Raw genomic sequence first — 20,070 nt, 5'->3', positions numbered from 1 at the left:
TGATCGAACAAAATGAGGCCTAAAGTTAGTTTTTGTTCGTTTACCCTGAGTATACATTATGTATTTTCGCAGAACCATCTGTATGGTGTCTGTACTGTTAGTCTGTCATCTGCGAACCAAACATGTGGCTGTTCAATAAACAAATACCACTGATGACACAGAGATGATGGCACAGCTGGTACAACGTGTGTACGGACTTCGTCCCCGGATGATGTTCGGTCGGCCACTGCTGCTCAGTGCGTCGATCTTGACGTGCATCTGTACTATTCGGACGTGCAGAACCCGGTCTACAGGTGTAGGCATGCTCCACAGACTGCTGTTGAAGGCAGCGACACACGCCGATACATTGTAGTCAACATGAGAAGCAATCCGTCAATACGTCCTGCAAGCCCACAATCCGACTCCGTTCAAATGGCTGAAGCTATTCAACAGTAGTACGTACTCCTCCGTGGGGCATGACTGCACCCTAAAATGAATATTGCAAACACTGTTCACCTCTAAACTCAGCACAGTTATTGCCTGAAGAGTCAAAACAGAGGATGGACAGACAGGCCTACTGAGCGCCATCTGATCGTCTTTGACCGTGACAAATGAATTACTAACCCTACAACATACATAGCATCTGACGATCAGCAGCTGTATGAAATAATACTCCAAATTATCCATGCGAATTCCATGACATCAGCTGCACTGGATATAGATGTATTACGCAACTGGCATATGAAAATTTGTGCCAGACCGGACCCAATCCGGATTGCCCGCTTATTAACCATTTCAGCCAAATTTTTTCATACGTTACAGCTGGGCAATACATCCATACCCACTCCAGCTACAACTCCTCAGTATACACACATTCTGTCCTGGTGCAACAGAACACTGTTGCTGACAAAGTGTGTTGTATTTTTTTCCGGCAATGTATAAATGTACTCCACAAGTCACCGAAAGTGCGTAGCGCACGGTACATGTTATCGATTTTCTTCCCTATTCCATTTGCGTATTGAGTGAGAAGAAAATGACTTTGTACTTGCCCTAATCTCTCCAACCTTACTCTCATGATCTCACCGTGAGACATACGATGGTGGCTGCATAATGGCCGCACAGCCTTCTTAGAAAAATCTGTTAAGTCTTCCATACATCTTCGCTCATTTTAAGTGATTCTCCTATTTTGTATCGCTTCTAGAATTCTGCGTCTTACATCGTCTTCTGAAGCTTGAGATATTATTGAGTTCTCCAGTATAATGCGGTGGTTATAGCAGAGTCGGGTTGCTTCTCGATAGAATGACTTCAAGGAAGTGGCTGTGCGATGCAGTGGAATTGAAAGGATTTTGCTCTGATGGGAACGGGTGTTTCTGCCGTGTTGTTCAGACAAGGACGTGAAGGTCGAGGAGAGACATGATGGAATTTGATAAGACGGTAGAGGACACAGAGGGTACCGGAGTCTGTGCTACTGTATGCACCCAGCCAGGATAGCTGTGCATACGACGGTGAAACATAATCAGAGATTGAACATCACAGATATTACGGATACAGGCATTCATAACCAGTTTCGGGCACCTTGAGCTTTCCTCAGAAGGACCTTGCACGATAACATCGCTGTAATCAATAATTGGAAGTATAAGTATTTGAGCAAGGTTTCTTTTCAGGTCAAGAGGGAACAGCTATTATTCTGGAGCATGGAGAGGTGCTATCTTCTTGCACATTTCAGTTACGTTTTCAGTTCAATTCATATTTTCATCTATTATTACTCCTACACTCTTTGCTGAGGGAGAGAAGTTGATATTTGTCCCATTTATGGTTAAAGATGGTAAGGATTCTCTATATTTCGGGCTAATGAGCCTAGAATAACGAGAATGGGTTTGGTATGGCTATCCTGCACCCATTTTGATAGTGCAAACAGGTCGGTATAGAAATTCTCGGTAGCTGTCTTCAGGTTTATTGGTTTTGCACTTACATACAGCTGAAGTTAATCAGCCTGCATGAGATATCTGCACTAGGTGACACATTATTGACACACAATGAAAAGAGTATAGGACCAAATACCAAGCCATGTAAATCACTGTGAAGCGCATGGAAGAGGTTACTCCACATTGTTCCAGTTAGCAGGATTTCTTCCCGTTCCATTCAAGAATGGAGAGCGGCAAAAGTTGTTGTTTAAACACCTCGGAAAAAGCTGTTCTTTAAACGCCTTTGTGCGCGCTTGAAGTAGGGTATTCATCAGCTAAACTGATCACAGAAAATTTTGTTAGTAAGCCTTCTCAGGATAATTTGTGCTGATTTTCAAGCGCCTGCCAGTTTCTTCAGCTTCTCCGTGATGCTGTCCCATGATCCAAACAAACCTGTGACCATTCGTGCTGACCTTCTTCGTATACGTTCATTACCCCCTGTTAGTTCTATCTGGTACGAGTCTCATGCAGTAAAGCAATATGCTACGGTGGGGCGCAGGAGTGTTTTATTAGCAGTTTCCTTTGTAGCCTTACTGCATGTCCCTAGAACTCTACCGATGAACCGAAGAGTATCACCTGCTTAACTACGACTAAGTCTTTGTTATAGTTCCATTCCATATCCCTACAAATTGTTAACACGCAGGTATTTGTATGAGTTGGCCGATTCCAATTTATTGTTACTCGTTGATATTGTAATCATAGAGTATTACGTTTTTTGGATTGCGTACATTAGTTGGTAAAAACACAAGTCTTATATGGCCACTTTGTTGATCGTCTCTCTGTCCGTCTGTTAAGAGCTTTTTCTCAGAAACTCGTATAGATATCAAGTTGAAATTTATGTCAAATGGTAAGGTCTGCGGTCCCTGCCAGTGTAAAAGATTTAAGCTTCTATGCCTGCGCAATCAAAAGAAAAGGCCATTTATGTGACAGGTTTTGATACTCGCGAACTCACTCATCAGAACCTGTAGATGAACTATCTATAAACATAAGTTTTTATGCGACCCTCAAAGCGCGGTTCCTACTCGCACTTGTCCGCTTTTTTTTTATTATAATTTACATTTTTGTGAAGTGCGCGATTTTAAGTTTCTGAACATTGAAAGTAAGTTGCTAATCTTTACACCACTTTGAAATCTTATCAAGATTCGACCGAATATCTGTGCAGTTTTTTCATACAATGCCCATTACATTTGAGTCTGCTGAAAAGTAATGACTCCTAATTTTTGTGTGTAAACTATTAAAGCTTTTTAAATACACAACGTTATTATAATTCTATATCTTTATCCTTCGTGCCTACATATTTATTTCTTAACATATTCACCCTGTCGACGAAGACATTTCTCCAATCTTGAGACCAGTTTTTTGATACCGTCACTGTGGAATGTTTGACTTTGTTGGCGGAGCCACAACCTCACGTCTACTTGCGCCTGTTCATCACATTGTGGAGCCCTCTGAGGTGCTCTAGAAATTTTGGAAACATGAAAATCGGATGGGGCCAAGTCAGGACTTTATGGAGGATGTTCGGCGGCAGCGAACCCAAGGTGTCGGATTGTTGCAGATGTAGCAGCGCTCGTATATGGTCTGCCATTGTTATGCTGAAGGAGAGGGTGCTCCATATGCGGACGAAATCTTCGAATTCGGAACTCTATTACAGGAGGCTGTTTCTCACACAACGACACAGTTGCGTTACACATCGGCATGTTGCACGCTGCAAGTCGAAGCCTCACGCGGCAGAGGGCTGCAGATATATGGACATGAAGAATAAAGATGTAGAATGTTAATAGCGTTTGTTTTATTTAAAAACCCTAAAGTGTTTTCACATTAAAAATTCTGAGGCGTTACTTTTCAGGACGCCCTCATAGGTAACTACATCACCTGAGGAAAATCTGAGGTTATTATCAGTGTTGTCTGCGAGTTCGTTAATATACAACATGAATAGCAAGGGTTCCAATGCACACCTGAAGTTACTTCATTTATCGATGTCTCTTCATCGAATCGCTTGATACCTCATATGACTATTTTCGGTAATAATAAGATGACTATTTTCGGTACTAAGTAAAACATCTTTCGGAAACCAAAGAATACTACATCTGTAATCACATACTAATGCACCCATATAGGCGTATAAGCAGTCACGGTTCCCGGGCTCCATTCGTGAACCGTTACGTGAAAAAAACCTGCATGTATGAGATACAAAAAAAGTGCCCTTGGGACAAAGTTTATACAGAGAATATAGATGTAGAGATGTGACTCGCAGCACGGTTGCGCTTTACGGGCAGGCTGCCAGTTACAGAAGGCGTCTTGTTTCAGACAGGCCAGGGGAGCCGAGGCGTCCATGGAGGCGACGGGCGTGTTCGGCTTCGGCGGCGAGGGCGGCGACGCGGTGTCGGTGGCGGGGGCGGTGGCGGGCCGGCGCACGCCGCTGGGCGCGGTGCCCGGATTCTACTTCCCGCCCCCGCCACCCCCGCAGCCGCAGCCGTCGGCGGTGCCGCCCCACCACCCGCCGCCAGCACAGCAGCATCCGCTGGCGCACGGGCTGCTCGCCTCTCACCACGGCGCGCCCGACGAGAACAGCCCCGCCGCGGCGCGCAGGTACGATACAGCCAGACAGGAGCGGGTAGTACCCAACAGCTAGCCATCACTGTACAGGGTGTTGCGGGAGGAGTATTACCAGAGCTATTTATAAATTAACTTCCAGTTGGCTATTTTAAAAAAGATAATTTTTATATAGAATTCGTGCCTACATATTGACATTAGCTCTCCACATAATCGCAACCCAAGTACAAATATTTGTCATACGTGACATCAGCTTCCTTATCTCTTCATCAAAGAATAGTATCACCTAGTGCTCCAGCCAGTTGTTAACAGCATCCTTGAGCTCATCGTCAGTCATGAAATGCTGAGTAGGCAGCCAGGCCTTCACCTTGGAGAAGAGACGAGAGTTGCTTAGTGCAAAGTCCGGACTGTAGGCAGTTTGGATGTTGAAATATCTACCAGCCGAAAACACTGAGTTTTCCTTCGTTCGATTCGTAATTTGGCGTCGCGCAATTGTCGTGAAGGATAATATTCATTTGGAAATCATTTGGCTTGTGGGGTGGCAGGGGTTTATTGCTCCTACAGTGGTGTTGTCAAGGCCTATCAATTACGATATGAGCCACCTGGAAGTAGTTTTAACCGACATACCAATTTGCAGTTCTTTTTCAACTCGTGGTCGCTGAAAATTAAACTCTTTCTACTTTAAGGAAGCGAATGAGTACGGCGAAAATTAAAATTTCACTGTTTATTATACGAGTATATACGCGGCCGGAAAAAATAGTACATCTGGAAAGACTACATCGACTGTGAGCCGATAACGGCATATGCCACCTGGGGGTAGTATGTGTACTGATAATCCACTGTTTATTACGTATACACTGCCGGAAAAAATAATACGTCTGGAAAAACGACGTCGATTTTGAGCCGATGACGGCATATGCCATCTGTGGGGCAGTAGATGTAATGATTATGTACCAGATCGCCATATGTGTCTACCCTTTGATAACCAATGCTCTCACAGCCAGAAGGCTCAGTGTTGTGCAAACGTGTGAAGCAAGCAGACAACCATGCCACAGAGACGCACTCGCGATTCCTACAGCTACGAAAGGGCCAGACTGTGGCCTTCCTAGTGTCAGGATGATCTTTTCGGAGAATTGTCACGCGAGTTGGACATGCTGCGTCAGTTGTGTAATGATGCTGGTATCAGTGGTCACGTGAACATTCTCACACCCGTAGACAAGGTTCTGGACGTCCACGCAGCACAGACGCCCGCCAGGATCGTGGTATTGTAAGTACAGTAATGGCAGATCGTACAGCTACCACAGCACAGATAAGAGAGCTTGTGAGCCCAGACGTGTCAACACGAACTGTGGCGAGCCGGTTATTAGCAGTAGGACTAGGTCACAAACACCTCTAGCCCTTCTCCCACTACGCCACAGCACCGACGTGCACGCTTCGACTGGTGCCGTCAGAGGAACACTTGGAAGATGTGGAATGCCGCGCCGTGATCTTCAGCGAAGAAAGCAGCTTCTGCCTAACGCAAGTGACGGTCGTTAGCGGATACGACGTGTACCTGGTCAGTGCTGTCTCATAGACTGCATTCGTCCAAAATACACTAGCCCTATCCCAGGCCTTGTGGTCTGGGGTGCGGTAATTTACAACGCTCGTTCACCTTTGGTGTTTCTGGAAGGGACGTTAACCAGCGCTAAGAACGTGCATAATTTTGTTAGGCCTGTTCTTTTTCTGTTCTTGCAACAGAAAGGTGATGTGTTGTTCCAACAGGATAATGTTCGCCCACATACTGCTCGGTAACAACATGCTCTGCAAGACGTGCAACAACTTGCCTGGCCAACACGATCTCCGGACTTGTCTCAAATGGAGCAAGTGTGGGATAAGATGGCACGAGAGGTTGCTCCTGTGACTCATCAACCAACAAAGACATACGTGAGCAGTTGTAGCAGGCGTGGCACAACGTAACCCAGGGCAGTATTCGCCATCTGTACGATCGACTGGACGCCAGAGTCAGCACTTGCGCTGCCGCCCATGGAGGCTACACCACGTACTAATATGGGTGTTTCAGCATGGGTCGATACCCGGTACCTCAGAACCACTTGTGCTGTTGATCTGTAAATGTAACTATCTAATGAACTTCATGAGCACTGTTGCAGCAATAAATTTTGAGCCAATTGTAAACCTCTAAAAGGGTGTATTCAGTTTTTACCTAGCAGTTTTTATATGCACTCGATCCTTATTAATGTTTGAAAACCCCCGAAGCGACGTAGGTGACACTGAGACAAGTATTTACCATAGAGACGTGGGGTCGCAAAGGTCGGGAAATACCGCAAAAGTGGATGCCAAATGCTCGAGACCTCATGTCACCAGATGACGTACCTCCCCGAAGGTGAAGCGGTGCAACCTATCGATCTGTCGCACCTGATCACCCCAACTGAAGTCAAATATTCAAGTTGGTGTGTCTCCGGGACACCGGTTTCGAAACTTGCGTCTGTCAGGCAGTGTTCTTTTGTATAGTGTTACACAATTAAGTGTTTATATTGATGTAAGATTTATTATTTTGCGTACCTGTCTCGCGGTCTCCGCTGGTTAATTGCAGAGTACAGTAAACGAAAACATACTGTATTGCGTCGTAAGTAAACAAGTATAAGCTTCCGAACTACACCGCCACCAATAAATGACCTACGTTTTCTTTACGAAATAAAGTCTGTAAATAAAAAAGAAGGGACAAAAGGAGAGAAATACAAAATAATAACAGATTTTACTTGGTTACAGCAAGGGTAGTAATATTGTAACTTCTACGTTTACAACAGCCAACGTTTACAAAAGGTGCTCGAAAAACAGAGTAGCGTAGTGGAGTGATATGTAGCACTGCCTCCTCTCGACAATGGCAGGATCGACAAGACCAATCGCATCACGTGCCGCGATTTACTTCATCTGGTGATGTCACATGTTCAACACTTGTCATCAGTTTTTGGGGTATTTCACACTTCCGCCCCTATGTATGATTGTTGTGGTCTTCAGTCCTGAGACTGGTTTGATGCAGCTCTCCATGCTAAACTATCTTGTGCAAGCTTCATCATCTCCCAGTACTTACTGCAACCTACATCCTTCTGAATCTGCTTAGTGTATTCATCTCTTGGTCTTCATCTACGATTTTTACCCTCCACGCTGCCCTCCAATGCTAAATTTGTGATCTCTTGATGCCTCAGAACATATTCTTCCAACCGGTCCCTTCTTTTTCTCAAGTTGTGCCACAAACTCCTCTTCTCCCCAATTCTATTCAATACTTCCTCATACGGTGTCATATACCGTATTAAATTAGTTGTCTCAGCATCATAAATGTCGCTTCGGGGTTGTCTGAACGTTTGTGGAAGTCACCCTGGGGTGAACAGAAATATCGAAACACCAGAAACACATCACTATGCCTAATATAGGAAAACCGCTGGCAGTCAAAGCACCTTACAGACGTCTCGGAATGGATAAAGACAGGTTCTGTATTGTTTTCAAGGGAATCTTATCTCATTTTTCCTGCAAAATAATGGCATAACGTCACGATGATGGAAGTGGATAGCAACAATCACCCTTCTTTCCGAAGTAGATCACAAAGACTGAATAATACTGAGATCTGGTGACTCGTGACCAGGCAAAATGCGACAATGCTAGCTGTCTGAACCTGTACGCTGTCACCTTGAAACACAGCGTCACCGTTAGGGAACAAAGGTTTTTAATGTGATGGGCGTGATCAGCCAGCCAAAATGGTTACATAATCCTTGGCAGTGTTGCTACCCTGCATAGAACCCATGGGTCCCATCGAATACCACGATATGGCTGCCCAAATCATCACCAAAACCACACCACGTTTCACTCTTGGGACGTGAACTCGGCCAGAAGTTGGAAAAGTGCGAAACAAGACTCATCCGACCAAATGACTTTCTTCCATTGCTTCATAGTCCAGGTTTTATGGCTTCGGCACTACCTTTTCCTGTTATTGGAATTTGCATCACTGATCAGTTGTTTTGGATTTCCAGCTGGCCCTGCAATTTTCTGCTTATGGAGCTCCTTTCGTGCTGTTTTGGTGCTAAGAGGGTCTGCGAGCGCGACATTCAGTTCTGCAGTGACTTTTGCAGCTTTCGTCCTTTATTTTCTGTCTCAATCGTCCTCAATGGCCGTCTGTCACAATCACTCAACACACACTTTAGTCCGCTTTGTGAATTACCAGGTGATGTTTCCTCGATTTCCCTGCATGCGGTATAAATCTTCAGTGTGGTGCCTTTTGAAGCACCAAACACTTCGGCAACCTTGGTTACGGGAACACCCACCATACGAACCCCAACAATTTGCCCACGTTTTAATTCACTTCATGTTGACATAATGCACCCACAGCTACACAGAAAGCTGTTAGAATCACGACTGACACAAAGTACTGGGGGCACTGCACAGGTGCCGTTCGTGGTCGAATACAACAACGCAACCTGCAGGTTCGGCTGTGTCGCACACTGCTCGGATAACTCAAAAGACAGTTTGCTCTCCTAAAGGTGAAAACTTTTAATGCTCCAAGCGCTACGGGAATTTTGAATGCGAGCAGCACACAAAAACCGGCGAGACCGAAACGACTGGGGCAACCAATTATTTGCATTTCACACGAAAGTTTAATTTCCAACAGTTCAGTTGATACTATCTTAAAGTTTCTCGCAGTCTCTCAAAGCTTGCCCGCACACCATCAACCAAGGCAGATTTTTGTATCAGAATATGAAGCATTTTTGCAACAGAATATAAAGCTCTAGTTTGGACTGGGAATAGTGATACACAGTCATGTCTTTTCACGACTGACCGTCAGCTGGCTGCTAAAGCTGGCTGACTAACCCGGTTGCTCAACATTTTGGCTGCCTTAGCCAGGCTACTGCAGCAAGGCTCCCTAGTGCGTTATAGTCCTTACCATTCCCTAATCATGAGAGCGCTGTCAATAACACGGTCAATTAATTCTACATCCATATTCTGCTAACCATTTTGAACTGCATGGCAGAGAATAATTTCCATTCAACCACATATTAGGATTTTTTTCGTTCCATTCGCAAAGAGGAACAGGGGAGAAACGACTAAATAAATCCTTCTGTCTGCACTGTAATTAGTGTAATCTGTGCTTTGCTGTCCCTACGGGAGCGATATATAGGGAGCTATAGTACACCCCTAGAAGACAAAGACTGTACCTCAATCCAAATCTTTAGATAAATTGTAAGAGTGGGTAATGAGGTAGTAGTATTGTCTAACGTTGTTGTTTGATATCTCTAGGTTTTTAGATTAATGTCTGATACCTACTGTTAACCTTTTATAGATTTTTGTATCAGAATATAAAGCTCCGTTCTGAACTGGAAATAGTGATGCATAGTCATGCGTTTTCACTGTACAGCGATTCCTGGCCATCCATATTAAGGTTTTCCATGATTTCCCTAAATTGCTTATGGCTTACGGCAAAAGCCTTGAAAGGGCATAGCCAGTTTCCTTCCCAACCCTTTCTCACTTCGAGCTTGTGCTCCGTCTCTAATGACCTCGATGTAGACATAACGTTAAACACCAATATTCCTTCCTTTTGTTCAGCGATTTTAGTTCATTTTCTATTGCGTGATCGCTTATCTCAGTATATGCTATTGCTGCATTTATCCGGTGACTGAAAATAGGAACACTACTGAGATCTTCCACAACGAAACAATTTCTGAAAACTGAATTCAATATTTCGACCTCCTCTTTGTCAGAAACAACGAAAAAAACATGTCAAATTTGAACAGACGAAAAATCTCCAAGATTGGCGATCTTTTACAGAAGCTCGAAATTTAGTGCGGACTTCAAGGCGAGACGCTTATAACAGTTTTCACAACGAAACCTGGTAAAAAATCCAAAGAGATTCTGCTTGTGTGCTAGCAGTAAGACACAACCAATGCCTTCCCTGTGCGATAGCAGCGGAGATACTATGAAGACAGTGCTGCCAAAGCATAGTTACTAAACACAGCCTTCCGAAATCCCTTCACCAAAGAAGACGAAGTAAATATTCCAGAATTCGAATCAACAACAGCTGCCAACATGAGTAACGTAGAAGCAGATATTCTGGGTGTAGTGACGCAACTTAAATCACTTAACACAAGCAAGTCTTCTTGACCAGACTGTATATCAAGTAGGTTCTATTGAGAGTATGCTGATGCAATAGCTCCATACTTAACAATCATATACAACCATTCGCTCGACGAAAGATTCGTACCCAACGACTGAAAAGTTGCACAGGTCACACCAATATTCATGAAAGGTAATCCACTAGTTACAGGCCCATATCATTATCGTCGATATGCAGCAGGATTTTGGAACGTATATAGTTTTCGAACATTGTGAATTACCTCGAAGAAAACGGTCTATTGACAAACTGTCAACACCGATTTAGAAAACATCGTTCTTGTGAAGCACAACTAGCTCTTTACTCGCACGATGTGTTGAGTCCTATTGACAAGGGATTTCAGATTGATTCCGTATTTCTGGTTTTCTGGAAGGCTTTTGACTCTGTGCCACACAAGCGGTTTGTAGTGAAATTGCGTGCTTATGGAATATCGTCTCAGTTATGTGACTGGATTCGTGATTTCTTGTCAGAGAGGTCACAGATAGTAGTAATTGACTGAAAGTCATTGAGTAAAACGAAAGTGATTTCTAGCGTTCCCCAAGGTAGTATTATAAGCCCTTTTTCTGCTCCGTATCTATATAAACGATTTGGGAAACAATCTGAGCAGCCGTCTTACGTTGTTTACAGATGGCGCTCTCGTTTATCGACTAATAAAGTCATCAGAAGATCAAAACAAATTGCAAAACGATTTAGAAAAGATATCTGTATGGTGCGAAGGTTGGCAATTGACTCTAAATAACGAAAAGTGCGAGGTCATCCACATGAGTGCTAAAAGGAATCCGTTAACTTCGGTTACACGATAAATCAGTCAAATCTAAAGGCCGTAAATTCAATTAAATACATAGGAATTACAATTATGAACAATGTTAACTGGAAAGAACACATAGAAAATTCTGAGGAGAAGACTAACCAAAGATTGCGTTTTATTGGCAGGACTCTTAGAAAATGTAACAGGTCTACTAAGGAGACTGCCTACACCACGCTTGTCTGTCCTCTTTCAGAATACTGCTGCGCAGTGTGGGATCCTTACCAGATAGGATTGACGGAGCACATCGAGAAAGTCCAGAGAAGAGCAGCACGTTTTGTATTATCGAGAAACATGGGAGAAAGTGTCACTGAAATGATACAGGATTTGGGACGGACATTACTAAAACAAAGGCATATTTTGTTGCGGAGGAATCTTCTCACTAAATTCTCTCCTTTCTCCTCTGAATGTGAAAATTTTTTTTTGACGCCGACTTACATAGGGAGAAACAATCATCACGATAAAATAATGGAAATCAGAGGTCGTACGGAAAGATGTACGTTTTCTTTCTTTACGCGCGCTATAGGGGATTGGAATAATAGAGAATTGTGAAAGTGGTTCGATAAGCTCTCTACCAGGCACTTAAATGTGATATTCAGAGTATCCATGTAGTTGTAGATGTAGGTCTTCCGTTTCAGTGTCATTGCGGTCATTGAGTGACTGAACTGACAATATTTGACTGATTTTACGCAATACCAAAATTTACTTTCTAATTGATTGAACGCTTCTCGCATTGCTCTCCGTACGCTCATTTTTGCTTCGTTCAACCTTTGTTCGTCAACAAAGTTCTGATTTCGGTTAAAGCTGTGATCGAGGTCTGTTAACTTTCGCAGCAACTTAATAACTTAGCTGTCGAACCAAGACGGGTCTTTCGGAGCCACCAAACCTTGCTTGGTATAGCAAGTCTACGATATGTTGTACAATGTTTTTTTAATCAATTTATGTTCCAAGTCGCTGTCCCCATAGCTGAAAATTCATAATCTTGAAATTGATTACTGTGGTTTTTTTTTACCTTTCCTAAAATTTATTGCAACACTTAACCAATTGATGCTGTAAGAGTCTTATATAGCTGAAGCCCACTTCTGTGTTAAATTTTTCCATAGGTTCAGATCTGTTACTCGGAAATCGAACACTTTGTCCTCCCGAGTCGTTTTTCTAACTACTCGAAGTAATTTTCAGATAAGACATTTTCGACACTCTCACAAAAGCCCTGTCTCTGCAGCCAGTTTTAATTGCAAAATTGAAATCTCTTCCAGTTACAATAGCAGGATCAGAAAACTTATTCGCGACGTTTTTCTCTGAAGCTCTGTTCCCTAAGGCTCCATAGCCAGATAATCTGTAAAAGTATCTGTCCACTTACCATATTTGACCCACATTTGAGCTTACCTTCACCTATGTTATTTCAAATTAGGAACCTCCTTGGACATACTCGGGTAATTTACGGCAAAAAAATGTGCCGCCACCATTGGCGTGTAGCTTATCTTTGGCTTTCGCTGGTGTTCGCTTCCCGCTAGAGCCGGCTGTCTGTTCGTAATTTATTGTGGCGTTATCAGTTTTAATAAGCGAAACTAATTTGGTGACCTGATTGCTGCAGCAGTATCACATTAATTTTTCTCATTCCTATCTACAAGGACGAAAGTTCTCTTTTTAGTGTAAGCGCGGATGAATTTCTCCGATTACGGCAGGTGATACACCATTAACAGTATGAAGAAGTTTTTAAAACAATTCACGCAACATGTACTTTGCTACCCGTGTAGCAGCTTACAAATCTCTTGGGCTTGTGGTTTAGGCCTTCCACTCATCTCCAGACAGTGGCGGATACAGAAAAACCTCAAGGGGGCGCTAAACATATGTTGAGCTACCTTTACTTTTACCGTAATAAAAAAATAATCTAGTCACGTGCAAAGTTTAAGAAAGTTTTATTTAAACTGGTTATACACATATACAAGAAAATGCCATCTTATGATATAAAAAAGTTACAATTGTGGTTCTCTTCCGTAAATGATGAATTATATGTGCCTATTCTTCCTGGCAAATTGGTTAATTGCATCGTCAATAGGGCAATCAGTGTCAGGGTGAGTGTTCAACAGAGCTAAACCATTAAGTCGATCCTCCTTCATTGTCGACCTCAGCCATGTCTTTGAACGCCGCAATGTTGGGAAAACTTCTTTCTACTGTAGCAACAGACGCAGGTAGACAAGCAAATATTTTGTTCAGCGTGTGTAAAGTAGGACAGTCAGATGTAGGACAAACAGACAACGCTTGCATAACAGAACCACGATCTTGGGCGTCTATGCTCGTTTGCTTGTATTGAAGAATCTCTCCCATTAGTCTCTTTTTAATCACAAAGATTGATTCTTCTTCAAAGAACGGTATTTCAGTTAAGCACTGATTGAATTTATGTGCCAGATCATTACCGTCATGTTTCAGTAGTTGTGACGGCAAAAGTATGTTGAATTTTAAATGATAAATATTTTCTTCAGCAAAACGTTCTCTCATGCCAGTCGTAACACGGTCCAGTGTTGGAATAAAAATAATTCTTTCCCAATATGATCGCAGTTTTCCCTGTGTCTTTGTCTGCCTGTAAGACGAAGAACACTCACCTCCACGTTCAACTCTTCCATAACTGCCTTCGCCTCTTCAACAATACGAGCAAAGTGGCTATCAGCATTAGCTCTCATGCCGTCGTACACCTTCAGCGTCGAATTTAATTTTGTTTTTGCCATCGCGACGTCCAAGCTAGCTAGTGTCTTGTAAGATTTTGCTGACTGGATATGTTGTGCTCATAATTTCACTCAGTGTAAACAGAGTGATAATAAACTCTCAATTAGAGAGAGCTCGAAGGAGGAGAATATTGGCTCTGGCAGCCGTTGTTCTATCCCTCCAACACTGTATTTCTTTAAGAACTTTGCAAACTGTTCCGATATCAGCTGCGAATTGAATAACAGCATCATGTCGCTCAACCCGGCGCGGGTGGCAATGCGGCCGGCCCCGCAAGGGTGAGGCGTGCACCCCGCCCCCCGCCCCACACATGTATCCGCCACTGTCTCCAGACCATAGGGCTGCGATCAATTTTGTGTATAATGCTGCAAATGGTGGATCGTGCTCCCACTCGTGCAAGGCTAGCTGACATCATCAGTTCACCTAACACTTACTAAATCAGTGGTTCCAAACCCACGGTTAATTTACTCCCAGAGGGGTAGGATGAAATTTTATAAAAGATAAAAATGAAAGTGTTCGATTGTGTTTCGGCCACGAAACCAAATTATTTTTGAAGTACCATTGCTATTATCACTACATCATGAGACTGCGCTACTGATTACATAGATTACAAACAGTTACGTTTATTATGGTTTAAACAAACCCCTTATAGGATCACTTTGTCGTCCGTCTGTCTCTCTATCTGTCCGACTGTTAAGACCCTTTTTCTCAGGAACTGGTATAGGTATCAAGTGGAATTTATGTCACATACTATGGTCTACGGTCCCTTGACGGTGTAAATAATTTAAGGTTACAGGTTAGTGGTCGTCTAACCTTTTTGCTCCAGAGCCAATACTTACACTGTGTGGCGGCACCTCGAGCCACATACGTACCGATCTTATTATTAATTGGTAACCTACATCAAGCAGGGTGTTACGAGCCCCACAGTAGGCTAGTAGCTATAGCAAGGGCGTGTAAGTTGGCTGACTACCCCCAAGTACTGATAGTTAAAAGCTGGCACCATTCAGAATATTCCTTTTCTCCCGTTCTCTGTTTCAAAGTGCTGCCACCCTCAGCAACCTCAATAGTATAACACTGTAATTGCCCGACGAAGTGTGATTATTTGATTAAGAACAGTATTTGCATTTGTATTTAAATCGAAAATGAGACACGATCAGGAACTTTTACTAAATGTTTTGAAGATCATTACGTTTTTTTACAACAGACTTAATTAAATTTCATATTCCTTGCAACAAATGTGCACTATATTTGACGATGACCGTTCCTGTAATGTACATTCAGGAATCTATGTTGCTTCCGCCTCAAGATTTATACCATTGTAGCGTATCGGTACGCGTCGCGCACGCACATGAATTGTCAATAATACTAACAGTGCAACATCCCCCGTTCACATCATCTAACGAAATGGATTCACATTTTGCGAATCTGGATTGACGTCAGATGTCTGCGACACAAGCACGTCTATATCGGCCCAGAACTCGAACCCACATTTTCCATTTATCACAAGCGGTCGCTTTAACAACTACGGCTACCCGAGCACACCTCCAGGATATATCCAAACTGCCGTATTTCGCGGAGTTCACAACTATTACTCTCTCACATTTCATGACTCCCGCATAGGGGGAGACAAATATTTTATCGTTATTTTAGCAGGTCGAGGCATGGATACGTCATTGATGGTTACACCGTCTGTGTTTATACAGTGTCTGTATCTTCGCGTTATATGCTTGCATGTCTGAAGGAACAGACACCAATTTGACCGTTACAGCTTTTAGGCTGAAAGTGGCAGTGGCATTAGATACTGGCTGGTTGATGATTGGTTGGTTTGTGGGAGGGGACCAAAAAGAGAGGTCATCGGTTCCATCGAAATTAGGTAAGGATGGGGAAGGAAGTCGGTCGTGCTTCAAAGTTTCCCTCCGGCATTTGCCTGAAGCGATTAGGGAAATCATGGAAAACCTAAATCAGGATGGTCGGACGCGGGTTTGAACCGTCGTCCTCCTGAATACGGGTCCAGTGTGATAACCACTGCCGGCCGTGGTGGCCGTGCAGTCCAGAACCGCGGGACTGCTACGGTCGCAGGTTCGAATCCTACCTCGGGCATGGATGTGTGTGATGTCCCTAGGTTGGTTAGGTTTAAGTAGTTCTAAGTTCTAGGGGAGTGATGACCACAGATGTTAAGTCCCATAGTGCTCAGAGCCATTTGAACCATTTCTTAACCACTGCTCTATCACGCTCGGTCATTAGATACTGTTTTTGTTTGTAGGTTAGATAAATTTTGGGGTAGTATGGGTGTTGGAGGCCAAGGCCTGAAGTGGAACAGGACTAGAGGAAAAAGGACGGTTGCGCCTTTTTAAAAAAAAAAAAAAAGTGGTGTGCTTCGTGCACTGTAAATTTAAAATTGCACGTTGGAGAAACAAAAGTGTTAAAGCGTATGCCTGGAAATCGGAACGTCCTGGCATCGAATGTCGGTCGGATCAAAAGTTTTTCGGTCTTAATCTAACCGCAGCTCTCACCATTGTGAGAAGTCACAAAAAAAAAAAAAATGCGTTGTTCGGATTCCACGTTAAACTGTAGGTCCCCTTTCCCTGGTTGGAGCACGGGGGATTTTAGGGACACGCAAATCGCCAAAGTGGCATCCAACAGAAAGACTTGCGCCAGGCTATTGGCCCACACGAAATTATTATTATTATCTGTATACATAATTAAGTTTGAACGGAACCCTCAGAATGCGAATCCTACCCATACTTGTCCACTGTCCCGCCCCCCCTGTCCCCCCCCCTCCCCCCCCCCCCCCCCGATTTCCCGAAATACTAACAGTATCTTGTGAAACAGAAGCTTGTGAAAGAAACGTTTGATCAACGTCTTCCTCACATAGTCAACCCATCACACATACTTTGTACTTCATGCCATGCACTTATGACAGTAAAATCGAAACATATGCGTCACATGTGCTTAAATATCTCACAATGGATCAGGAATTGCTTCATTATTCATTTCACAATGAATACGTAAACTGACTGACAGCACAACACAAAAATAACTATGCAATAGCGACTAAATTGGTGTGAGCCCAACACATTATTATTATTGTTGTTGTTATTTAGTGGCAGCGGTAGGACGCAAACACTAGCAGCCTGAAGTCTTGTTACTTCTGACTAATAGAAATTGGGAGTCTAGCAACCAAGTGATTTACAAACAATAAGTATAGTGTACACATTTTAACTTGATTTTGAATATATACAGCATACACTTTAACTTGATTTTAGATAATGGTTTAGGGTGTGAGTGAAACAAATGTCGTTAGGGAGAGTAATGCAGAGGAAGCGTGTTTCGTAACAAGCGCCTGCGATCAGTGTGGAAAGTTAGCCTTCTTTCCGGAGAAGGAATTGTAATTATCAATCGCAAAGGTTGTTATGAATAAACAGTACCAATTGCCTCATTGATTCATAAGCTTGTGGTTTAATAAAACTTACACGAACACAAGAAAATCATTAATATTTCGTCATTAAAAAAAGTATTCAAAGAAAATTATTTTTCATACCAAAGTTTAGTTAGGCACTAATGTTGTCGATGAAGGGGGAAGGGCTGAAGGGGGTAACAGCTAATATCTGATGACGCTCAGCGGTAATGTTCTCACAAAGATTGGGAGCAACTGGTCTAAAGGAAACAAGCTTGGCGGTAAGCGACGTTCGTGCTGACATGAGATACGATTTGCAGCCGGTTACACTCAGTACATTCTATAGCCGCCAGCAGATCCTCCTCCACATCTCTGACGAGATCTCTTGGAAAGCACACTGAGTGAACGTAGGCCTTCTTTCCTGATCCGCCTGCTATTACCCAGAGAAGCCCCAACACCCGCCTACCGTTGGAGCTTCTAAAAACTAACATAGCTACCCTCTGTGCTTTTCCGGACTTTAGAGGAAAATCAGCCACTGGCCCAACAGACGAGCATACCGTGCTGGTTCATATGTGTTACAAGTTCAGGAGAGAAGAATTGCACATTTATTCCTGCATTCGCCTTTTGTCCAGAGGTGCGTGAACACTCCACAGTCCGCCTTAGAGGCTCAGCCTCTTAGTCTCTGACTTACGCAGCTCCAACTTCTAAAAACTATGCAGCTCCCACTTCTAAAAACCTTAGGAGCACCTATCCACACTTGTCCCCAAAATCACAAAGGCCTCGAAAGCCACAATACACCACTCCATCATGGCACTGACATTCTCAAGTCAAGCACTGGCATCATATGCGGTTTATCTATCAGCACATGTAACACATGCTATGGTCCCCACATTACCAAAAGCCCCACCTTGCACTGCCAGTTTTTATGCGAAATGAAAGTGCTAACAGTGTTAAGGATTATGTGCGCAAGATTGTGGAGTGTTTTTAAAACACTGGAAAGAATAATCACTGGCATAAAATTGTGTGTATTTTCGAATGTTTGAGGAATACATTCGACATAACTCTAATTTACTAAATCCACTAAACTGACAAAAGACTTTTACTTACACACTCCGTTCCAATTTGGTCTGCAACTCATTAATACGAAATTATTCCCCAGTACTATAGTGTGAGATTATTTGCGCCAATTTATTAACAAAACGCTTCAAAAAGTCATTTTTTGGTATATCTTGTCCCAGACACTGATCGCTTCAGATTAAAGTTAGTGATATTGTAATCTAATTAATTTAATATGCTTGTGCAGTCCCATTTTCTGTTCCTTACACTGATTTTGAATTCAGGTATAATGTGTACTTATTTGTAGTATTTTGTCTACCAGTTATGACGCATTTCTGTAATAATTTCAACAGTGCTTTAAATTTCCACCACTACGCACAATGGTTCGTGCCTTCCCCTTGCCCCCAAATTAAGAATGTACATGATCTACAGTTAAGAGAGCGATAAAAGTTATGCTTCACGTCAGCAAGTATGCGGTTAGTCAGTGGCGTGCGGTGGCCATCAGATAGCCGAAGCAGTGTATATAATGTTATATTACATATTATATAATATCATTATACAGGGTGTTACAAAAAGGTACGGCCAAACTTTAAGGAAGCATTCCTCACACACAAATAAAGAAAAGATGTTATGTGGACATGTGTCCGGAAACGCTTAATTTCCATGTTAGAGCTCATTTTAGTTTCGTCAGTATGTACTGTACTTACTCGAATCACCGCCATTATTTCATACGGGATACTCTACCTGTGTTGCTAGAACATGTGCCTTTACAAGTACGCCTCAACATGTGGTTCATGCACGATGGAGCTCCTGCACATTTCAGTCGAAATGTTCGTACGCTTCTCAACGACAGATTCGGTGACCGATGGATTGGTAGAGGCGGACCAATTCTGTGGCCTCCACGCTCTCCTGACCTCAACCCTCTTGACTTTCATTTATAAGGGCATTTGAAAGCTCTTGTCTACGCAACCCCGGTACCAAATGTAGAGACTCTTCGTGCTCGTATTGTGGACGGCTGTGATGCAATACGCCATTCTCCAGGGCTGCATCAGCGCATCAGGAATTCCATGCGACGGAGGGTGGATGCATGTATCCTCGCTAACGGAGGACATTTTGAACATTTCCCGTAACAAAGTGTTTGAAGTCACGCTGGTACGTTCTGTTGCTGTGTGTTTCCATTCCATGATTAACGTGATTTGAAGAGAAGTAATAAAATGAGCTCTAACATGGAAAGTAAGCGTTTCCGGACACATGCCCACATAACATATTTTCTTTCTTTGTGTGTGAGGAATGTCTCCTGAAAGTTTGGCCGTACCTTTTTGTAACACCCTGTATATACACTCCTGGAAATTGAAATAAGAACACCGTGAATTCATTGTCCCAGGAAGGGGAAACTTTATTGACACATTCCTGGGGTCAGATACATCACATGATCACACTG

General features: G+C 43.0%; 1 protein-coding gene across 1 annotated transcript in view; it reads left to right on the top strand.

The window, feature by feature from the left end:
• Positions 1-4,374: 4,374 nt before the first annotated feature.
• LOC124798980 (class E basic helix-loop-helix protein 22) overlaps positions 4,375-20,070 on the top strand; it is a gene marked incomplete at its 5' end in the record, with an annotated part of 88,096 nt that continues 72,400 nt past the window's right edge. The window contains 2 exons of the mRNA XM_047262516.1: positions 4,375-4,391; positions 4,425-4,532. Coding sequence (XP_047118472.1) covers positions 4,375-4,391; positions 4,425-4,532 — 125 coding nt within the window. The remainder of the gene's footprint in view (positions 4,392-4,424; positions 4,533-20,070) is intronic.

This window comes from Schistocerca piceifrons, chromosome 5, assembly GCF_021461385.2.
Source record: "Schistocerca piceifrons isolate TAMUIC-IGC-003096 chromosome 5, iqSchPice1.1, whole genome shotgun sequence".
Taxonomy (NCBI): domain Eukaryota; kingdom Metazoa; phylum Arthropoda; class Insecta; order Orthoptera; family Acrididae; genus Schistocerca; species Schistocerca piceifrons.
This window is presented reverse-complemented; position numbering and strand designations above follow the sequence as displayed.